The sequence below is a fragment of the Sardina pilchardus genome, chromosome 19, assembly GCF_963854185.1.
Source record: "Sardina pilchardus chromosome 19, fSarPil1.1, whole genome shotgun sequence".
Taxonomy (NCBI): Eukaryota; Metazoa; Chordata; class Actinopteri; order Clupeiformes; family Clupeidae; genus Sardina; species Sardina pilchardus.
Window position 1 is genome coordinate 21,834,502 of NC_085012.1, and position 9,909 is coordinate 21,844,410.

A 9,909-nucleotide genomic window follows, 5' to 3' on the forward strand; every position below is an offset into this window, starting at 1 on the left:
TTATCCTCCTATTTTCCCCTTCCAGGGCTCAGGAAAGACAGGCAATTACAGACACCAGATGATATGGGGAGGACAGAATTGCCTCAAAGACTTCTTCCCCATTTCCTTGCTCAGATAAAGAGACAATTTGGAAAGTGATCAAATCAAATAAATCATGAATGTGTTCCACTAAAACACTGTATATCATAATAACCCATAACCAACTAAGTAACAAGAGCAGGGCCAATACTTTACATTACAGATGTCATATGGTCAACATAATGGCAATACGTTAATAAATACAGATGTAAGACTGCGGTCATAATCAAGTACATAGTTTGAAACTATGTACTGTAAACATAGTTTCAATACTAATGTGAAATAAAAGATTAAACACTTTGATAGAAATATGAAGGGTAAATGAAGTGAAAGTTAAGATACTCAGTGACATGACTGGTCCTCTATTTGTCATATATAATCTCCCTAGTGATTATTCCTGTTGTAGACTTCTATTCTGCCCAACAAAGGCAAAGTGCAGTAACTACGCAAACAATGAAACAGAGAAAAACACCATTAACGTTTTTACAGTATCCAGCCAGATGTGTTGATTACTGGTAATACATGGTTTATAGATTGGAGACTAGAGGCACATTTTGAGTCCTAACTCAATTTTGTCCAGCGGCATTGCTGTTACTGACAGATAGCACAGGTTTCGTCTGTATCTAGACTAATTATATGATAGAAGCGCTGGACCTTTTCCACATATTGTGCAATGGGTTCAGTAGCAGAGCAAACCAGGTCAGAGGTCAAGGACAGGTCAGGGTCTCCCACTTGCGCACCTGTAGAGGAGACTGACTCCTCAGCAGCTCCATCTCTGGGTGGGCACCCAGGTCTAGCGTCCCCTCCAGGCTGGCCTTGGGACTGCAGGACACGACTACTGTCTTAAAAGGACAAACGCTTTGCGCTTTGGAATCGAAGCAGAAAACGGGATCCCTGAAACAGAAGAGCAATAGATGTCGGGTGTGAGGTAAGGTTCTTTGAGGTGTGTCCAGAGCTTAGGATGCTGCATAAATCACAAGCACCAATGGTAAGAGAACAAATACTGCCAATCCACCTTAAAATAAAATATGCAAACATACTGCCAGTCCACCTTAAAAATAAAATATGCAATGAAACCTGTTAGCACGTAGCACAAGGAAAAAATACACCCCAAACAAACACACACACAAACACTCACTCACTCACTCACACACACACACACACACGTGCACGCGCACGCACAAGCACACGCACACGCACACGCACACACACACCAAACTGGTCTCTTTGTGACAGCACACATATTCCCACTGACACTTCAAAACAAAGGAAATATGCCAGTCATTGAATAAATAGAGCTCCTCCTTTGATTGGTGCAATATAAATGCTGTTGAGTTACAAAAGTAGCTCTTTCATTTGCAGAACTGTTTTGTCTCTATGCTGTGTTGAATTAGCATCTCTAACATCCAAAATAACCAAAACATCTAGAAAGATCTGAAGGACAGTGTCTGGCATGGCCAATGATGCAATGATGGTGGCACATGCAAATTGCCCTTTTTCATGATTGGTTATCATAGTATATATGATTCTGGCTATTATCATATCCAATAGGGAACAGGACAAATAATTACAGATATTCACTCGAACCAGTGTGAGTAGCTTTAATGAGATTGCATAATCAACAGGAGGAGATTTGGCCATTAGTGATGATGTTTTCTGTGTTGGAGAAGACTGTGCGCTCTCACAAAGATGTGTGCTCATTACTATTAGCAGAGGGTGAGAATAATGGGAGAAGCAAGAGGGAGGGACAGAGAGAAGAAGGACAAGAAAAGAAGAGGGGAAGAAAGAGAAGAAGAGGACAGGTCACTCTGCACACCACAACCAGCGAGACTCTTACTTACACTCTCACCACATACCACGGGCACAGCGTGGCGCGTAAAGCTTTACTTCTTCTTCCCTCCTAGTGACATATTCTCAGTTTTTTTCTTCTGTGCCTCATTGAACAAAAGACACACCTTAATGTTAGCACACGGTGAGAGAGAGGGGTAGAGAGAGAGAGAGAGAGAGAGAGAGAGAGGTGGGGTAATGATCTAGCCCCATTTGAGAGAGAGAGAGAGAGAGGTGGGGTAATGATCTAGCCCCATATGAGAGAGAGAGAGAGAGAGAGAGGTGGGGTAATGATCTAGCCCCATATGAAAGAGAGAGAGAGAGAGAGAGGTAATGATCTAGCCCCATATGAGAGAGAGAGAGAGGGAGAGATGGGGTAATGATCTAGCCCCATATGAGAGAGAGAGAGAGAGAGAGAGAGGTGGGGTAATGATCTAGCCCCATATGAGAGAGAGAGAGAGAGAGGGGTGGGGTAATGATCTAGCCCCATATGAGAGAGAGTGAGAGAGAGAGAGGTGGGGTAATGATGTAGCCCCATATGCTTAAAATAGGCCATGCACACACCCATAAGCTAGCACAACGTAAGACACAAAGAGAAAATGAGAGAGAGAGAGAGAAGTGGGGGAGTGATGATCTATGCCTGTGCTCTGTTCAGACCAGGCTGTGAATGCATCAATAGATTTCTCACTGTGTCTTCTTGAGTACACTGACCCCTGGTGGCTACTTTTAGTAATAGCTGAACCCCACAAGCACCTGACACACACTACGCGACAGGTCCTGATATCACTGCTGGTGGTCAACGAAGTAACACACACACACACACAAACACCTGATGCTGAAAAGCACACACTGATGAGTAGACGGACGGATGATATGAATCACGGAGAAGGAGGAAAACGCAGGATGTACACGGGTGAGTGTGTGTGTGTCTGTGTGAGAGAGAGAGACTTTGTTTGTGACCATATGAGGTAGTGAGTCAATCCGTTGTGTGTATGTGTGTGTGTTTGTAAGTGCTCTTATTGTCAGGGTACTTTGATGGAATTGGTCCTGGAACACCAATCAGGCCGGTGCAGGAGATAGGGACTGCTCGAATGTGGAGGATGTCTAATATACGGGAACACACAGGAGGGCTAAGAGGTACAGTGTGTGTGGGATGGGGGTATATATGTGTGTGTGTGTGTGTGTGTGTGTGTGTGTGGGTGTGGGTGTGTGTATGGGGAGTGGGGGGGGGGGGGTGATATGAGGACATTGGGACAACATCTTAGTGGGGATAACAAGTTTGTGTGTGTGTGTTGGGGAGGGACTTAACAGAGATTCCAGAGAGGAGGTTGTACCTCGGTCATGGCATCGTCAATCTGCTTGAGTTCCTCGTAGTGATCACGGGAGTCCCTGAGGGGCTGAACCATGATCTCCTCTATCTGGGGAAAGAGCTACACACACAAAGTCAAAGTCAAAAGTCGAAGTGAACTTTGTCAATCAACCATGCAACAAGCTGTTGCACAGCGGATAGAAATGGCGCTTCTCCACACTCCATGTGTTGGTGCATGCATTCACACACACACACACACACACACATACACACACATACACACACATACACACACACACACACACACACACACACACACACACACACACAAATACAGTACACACACATGCATAAACATATACTGTCACATAGAGATGGTAGCAGAGGCCTCTTTTTCAGGTAATATTTGTTAGCCTGAAGTCTGATCATATTCTCCCATGTCCCCACCTTCAGCACACACACACACACACACACACACACACACACACACACACACACACACACACACACACACACACAGCCCTGACTAGGCGCTCTCACCTTCATGACTGTCTCGAACATGGGAATGAGCACAAACTTGATGAATCCGATCTGAGCCGTCGGCTTGGTGACTTTATCTCTGTCCATGAAGGCGGCCACCGGGAGACCTTCTGACTTTTCCCGGTCACTCTGGGGGAGAGATGGTTAGGTTAGTAGTGACACACACACACACACACACACACACACACACACACACACGGGAGAGGAGTCACCTGCATGAAGTACTCTTCTAGCAGACAGTCCACCCACGGCTCTGCCACTTCTGTTGGCCGCACCTCGTTAGATATGTCACAACATTTGATCAGGACCATTTTCAACTATGGAGACAGGCAAAACACAGAGAGAGAGACACACACAACACACACACACACGCACACACAAAGAGACATATATACACATACAAATGCACGCACACACATACAGAGAGAGAGAGAGAGAGAGAGAGAGAGAGAGACTCAGTTTAACGAGAAACAAAGAGGCCTTTTAATGTGTCCAGACTTGCACCTTTTCCCCACCTCACGACTGAAGGGCTCATTGAGGGCCTACTTCAATATCTTTCTGTCTGTGTGCGTGTCTGTATGATTGTGTGTGTGTCTGCTTGTGTATAAGTGTTTGCCTGTGTGTGTGTGTTTGCCTGTGTGTGTGTGTGTGTGTGTGTGTGTGTGTGTGTGTGTGTGTGTGTGTGTGTGTACATGCACATATGCGTAAATGACCCTGATATTGCCTTGCCCTGTGGCAGCCTGACTCACACATGTGACGTGCTCCTCGTTGGTGAAGTCAAAATTGTCCACTTTGTGCTTGAAAGAGTCCAGTATCTCGCCATGTCGTGCCATGTCTGTGGCTAAGATCAAGGTGATGATGGCCTGCACATGAGAAGCATATGGCCTCCATTAAAGCAAAAAAAAAAAACACGCATGAATTGACGTTATGGTAAACATTAGTTCTATACCAAAGGAAAAAAATAGACCTTGTGAATGAAATTCGAGACTTTGTAAACAAAGTGCGATACTTTGACAATAGGCCTTGATTTAACAATATTAGATGGAGAAGGATGGAGAGAGGGGAGGAGATGGTGGCAAAGGGAAGGAGAGATGAGGGGAAAGGTAGATAAATGGAGGGAAGGAAGGAGAGAAAGGGGAGGGAGATGGTGGAGAATGATGGAGAGAAAGGGTGATAGATGGGGGAAGGAAATAATAAAGAGAGAATAGAGAGAGAGAGAGAGAGAAAAGAAGAGGAACAGGACAAACAGACAGAAAAAAACAGACAGGGGTTGAAAGAAATGGGTAGACAGAGGGGGGAGAAGGAGAGAAGAGTGAGAGAAGTCAGAGATTAATAGGGAAAAAGAGAAAGACTGTAGGAGAGGCTGAATGGGAGGAAATGAGGAGAGAGAGGCAGTGTAAAAAAGAAAGAAGCAGAATGGAGGAATGGGGAAGAGGAAAAGAAACACACTCACACACACACATACATCCTCCTGTGTACCTGTCGGATCTGCTTATAGGCCTCCGGCTCTACGTTGGCGAAGATGTTGCATTCGGGCAGAGAGAGGATCTGGAAGGCCACTGCGCAGTGGTGGTTCTCCAAAGGAGAGATGTCATTGTAGCGCACAGCCAACTCTGTGCGGGCATTTATCTGATATCTACACACACACACACACACACACACACACACACACACACACACACATTAATCTCAGGAAGAGAGAAAGAATGACATTTCTTGGCAGATGTCCGTAAGTGATTTTTTTGCCAAATTGGGCATGTGAGAACAACCAGAAGTAGAGAAAAGCAAGTTTTGTGGACCAGAAAAAACATCAGTGAACAGCTGATATGAACAGAATATAGAGAGCCCATGCTAGACTCATTTGAACTTTTCTATGAACACATTAACATGGATGGATGGATTGCAAAGAATGAAATCAATCTGTGACAATAATCTTGGTGTACCACAGGGTTCGGTCTTAGGGCCATTGTTATAGTCTTTATATAAATGATCTATCAAGTTGCTGTCCACTACATGTAACATGCGAAATGAATGCAGATGAAGCAGTTCTGCACAGTATACACATTAAGTTTCACAAGAACTGACAGCGGTCATGAGTGATGAGTGTAACTGGTTGGAGAGTTGGAGAGTATACCTCAATGTGTGGAAGACAAAAGACAGTATGTTTTTTTTTTTTTTTTCAAAAAGGACAGTGGGGCCACTGCTCTCCCTTTGCTACAGGGACCATCAACCTGGCCAAGGGACTAACTAGCCACTGGCTATAATCTTACATATTTACATTTTTAATGTTTATTAATATGTATTTGTACTGTATACAAGTTACAAATATCAATGATAGCGTGACTCACTTTGATGACTGCATGTGAAACAGGTTATCAGCTGTGATGTAAGATCTGAGAGGCAGATGCGCTCAAACTCTGAATATTAGAGTCTTTGGGTGCATAATAACAAAAACTAGTATAAAGCAAAATAAACGCACTCTCGAATAAATCTTGTTATTTTATTGACTTGAAAGCATGTGTTCAGGTTATCAGCTGTGATGCCCTGTCAGACCCCACTAAAGCAGATTGCCGTATTCTGGTGACAGGTAGAAATCAGAGGGGAAGTCTTACGTGTTATTGTATCCCGGGTGGTCTAGGTCATGACAGACAGCGGCCGTCATCAACACCCCCATGTCTGTCAAAGTCAGCTTCTCCTGCGGGGAAAAAACACACACCACACACCAAACACCAAACACATAATCAAGGTAAACACACAATCACACCAAACCAGATTTTCCATAGCCTTGCTAGTTATTCAGCTGGCAGTCCTTGGGGATTCACTTTTTCCACTGCCATTCTGTGAGCATAATTGCTACTGGCGTCATCTTGGGAGTGTATGTGTTTTACATACCCGGCGGTTAAAGAAATAAATAGGGTTCTGTGTTTTTTATTTATTTATTTATTTTACCTGCAGCTAAGATAAATCAATGGGGGTTTGTGAGAGTGTGTGTGTGTGTGTGTGTGTGTGTGTGTGCATGTTACCTGCAGGTTGCAGAGATTAATCATGCCATACATCATCTGGCTGACACAGAAGCAGTGACGGAAGTTATGGAAGGGGTTGTTCCTGTAGTTCTCCTGGATGGCTAGCTACCAGACACAAACAAAAAGGCAAACATGTAATGCCGGCTAACCATCCCACATCGCAGTATAAGATGGACATGTAAGATGCTAAAGGCAGTGTTATCTCAGTAGGATATGTTCAAAGTAGAGCTACTGTATCTTAGTGAGATATACAGTATGTTCAAAGTAGAGCTATCCCAGTACGATGTATGTTTAACCCTTTCATGCGCAACGTCCACATGCGTGGACAGTAACTTTAACTCTGTTTTCTTCTTATTTATCATGTTGATATACACCAATCCACTTCAGGGCAGTTTTAGTAGGTCCTTGGCAATATATTAACAATATGTATCATCTTATATTTGGAATATTGACTGCTTGATGACATCATCAATTCAACATGAGTGACAGTAATGGCCATATGCTGAATGCTCCAGGCATATCTGTAAAAAGCTAGTACTCAAGAAGGCAAAATCATGTAAAAAAAATATTATGCTGTACAGGTGTGTTGAACAACTCTATGTTTTCAGAAATTAAATCGGATGTAAAATAGAGCTTGTAGACCCTAAAAAGCAACTGTCCACGTATGTGGACGTTGCGCAACAGAGGAGTTAAATGGCCAAAAATTAGATTTTGTAACTTTTTTTTTTCAAATATGATTTTAATTGCTTTAAGTTACAAAGAAACAAACATTTGGTAAACATATTTATAAATAATGACCTAATTACATGTGGTAATGCCAAGGTGGTATGGTAATATGGGGGTAGTAGAGGGGTGGGTGGGTAGTAGAGGGGTGGGTATGAGAGTACTACAGGGGTGGGTGGGTTAGTAGTAGAGGGGTGGGTAGTAGGGATGTAGTAGAGGGGTGGTTGGGTAGTGGTGGTAGTAGAGGTGGGTAATATGGGGGTAGTAGAGGGGTGGGTGAGGGTCGGTGAGCAATAATGGGGGTAGTAGAGGGGTTGGGCGTGTAGTATGGAGGTAGTAGAGAGGTGGGTGGGTAGTATGGGGGTAGTGGAGGGCTGGGTGGGTAGTATGGAGGAAGTAGAGGGCCATAGTTTCCACATTTTCTGTCATTACATTTTACTCTTTTTTACCCCTTTGTTGCGCACTGTCCACATACGTGGACAATAACATAACTTCTATATAAAAGCATATTTTTAAAAAATTCCAACTGATTTTCAATATTGGGCTCATATAGAGTAATAAAATCAATACTAAAAAAAATCTAGACACTTTTTTTCATAATGCGTGCATGAAAGGGTTAAAAAGGTAGAGCGATCTAAGCATTTTTCATGTTCATTTGGCAGGCACTTTTATCCAGAGCTACTTCCCTATGTATTATATTACAAAGGACATTGTCCCCAGAGCAACTCAGGGTTAAATGCCTTGCTCAAGGGCACAACAGTGGAATCCAGAAATTGAACCTACAATTTGCTGGCTAGTACAGTACAGTACATGCTAGCCCAGCTCCTTTACCACTATATGCTTCCACAGATAAAGTAATGTTATCCCCTTATGAGATACTAAAGGTAGTGTTACAGTAATTTCCTGTGTATTAGCCACATTGTGTATAAGCCACAGGCTTGTTTTATGCAAGTTGAAAGAAACAAAACCATATCAATACCATATCAACTGCCCTCATGTATTAAACTCATAGCTGAATACATTTTGCAAAGTCAATGGGAAATCACGGTATCTCTGTACAAGATGTTAAAGGTAGCTATTTCACAGTTCAAATTAGTCATTTAATGGTTAAAAGCCTGTACATGTTATTCAGTGGTCCAAATGTGTCATTTTATCGTTGAAATGTGTTATTGTTTTATGGTTCAAAGCGTACTCTCACCAGCCAGCGCTTGAGCGTGATGGGGTTCATGTTGAACACCTTCACCAGTCCCAGGTCGTGGTACATGTACTCCAGACAGCTCAGCATCTGCAACAGCCATCAATCAGAATACACTCTGCGTGTGTTAAACTGCAACAGCCATCACAGAGAAAGAATGTCTATGCAATGTTTCTTCTACACAGGAAAATTGCTGACACATAATAGACATCATGTGATGCAACCTAAAATAGAGAGAAAGACTGAATGATGGGGGTGTGTTGTGCTTAAGTTTTCTATTGTCTCTCTGCTGAAAACTACTGTATGATGGTCATGTGTTTTTATCAATTAAGTGACCATGTGTTGTCATATCGTCTATAAACAATGTACTGTAATAATGTATGATGTGTAATCATCTATGAAATGGGGCCTCGACCAAGAAAACAGGATTTGCTGTGGGAACTTTGTGCTGCTGGTAACATGTCTCCGAATAACTATCCCCTGATTGTAATGAACACACTTTTACTCACTGCTCAGTCTCACCTCATTGTGTTCCCAATGCCAGACATCAAAGGTGGGCTTTTTCAGAGCCTCAATGGTCTCCTGAGAAAGTGTGTACTACAGAGAAGACAGCAATGAGAAACGAGGGCCTGGGAAACTCAGGAGCTAATGCATGCTAACACAAAGCTCAAATAAAGATAACACGCAGCTAACACACATATAGCCTATGACTAACACAAGCCAAGACAAAGCTAACAAAAACCTCAACACAAAACTAACACAAAACTAACACAAACCTAACCTAAGGATAAAACAACCCCAACACAACGCTAAGACAAACCTAACCTAAACCACACAATGCCAACAATGAGTCCTATACCTTTGGATAGCTAGGGACGTCACGACGAGGAGTTAGCTTCATCCCATCATCTGAGAAGTTGTATCTGCACGGGCAGTTCACCCTGAATAGGAGAAATGTGCACTGTACTGTGAAATGTTCTCCTTCGAACTGACCTCTATTCAGATCTCAGTGTAATGACATGAGTCGTGATTATTATTGTTGTTGTTGTTGTTGTTGATGATGATGAAGTTTGCACCTTCCGCCTGCTCTGGAGGTCATCTCATCGCGAAGTTTCTTGAGATCGTTCTTGCATTTCTCAATCTCTACCACCTTCAGGCCTTCCACTGCAAGACAATCACAGTCTTCATTGCATAGTTGACAGTAAAAGAGTGGT

General features: G+C 43.0%; 1 protein-coding gene across 1 annotated transcript in view; it reads right to left on the minus strand.

Moving 5' to 3' along the window:
• Positions 1 to 785: 785 nt before the first annotated feature.
• pde9ac (phosphodiesterase 9ac) overlaps positions 786 to 9,909 on the minus strand; it is a 13,538-nt gene continuing 4,414 nt past the window's right edge. Inside the window, exons 7-19 of the mRNA XM_062520890.1 lie at positions 9,772 to 9,859; positions 9,555 to 9,636; positions 9,218 to 9,292; positions 8,699 to 8,785; positions 6,778 to 6,882; positions 6,367 to 6,449; positions 5,234 to 5,390; positions 4,504 to 4,617; positions 3,967 to 4,071; positions 3,755 to 3,883; positions 3,240 to 3,335; positions 1,966 to 2,012; positions 786 to 972 (exon numbers count right to left, since the gene is read on the minus strand). Of these exons, the coding sequence (XP_062376874.1) occupies positions 786 to 972; positions 1,966 to 2,012; positions 3,240 to 3,335; positions 3,755 to 3,883; positions 3,967 to 4,071; positions 4,504 to 4,617; positions 5,234 to 5,390; positions 6,367 to 6,449; positions 6,778 to 6,882; positions 8,699 to 8,785; positions 9,218 to 9,292; positions 9,555 to 9,636; positions 9,772 to 9,859 (1,355 nt within the window). The remainder of the gene's footprint in view (positions 973 to 1,965; positions 2,013 to 3,239; positions 3,336 to 3,754; positions 3,884 to 3,966; positions 4,072 to 4,503; positions 4,618 to 5,233; positions 5,391 to 6,366; positions 6,450 to 6,777; positions 6,883 to 8,698; positions 8,786 to 9,217; positions 9,293 to 9,554; positions 9,637 to 9,771; positions 9,860 to 9,909) is intronic.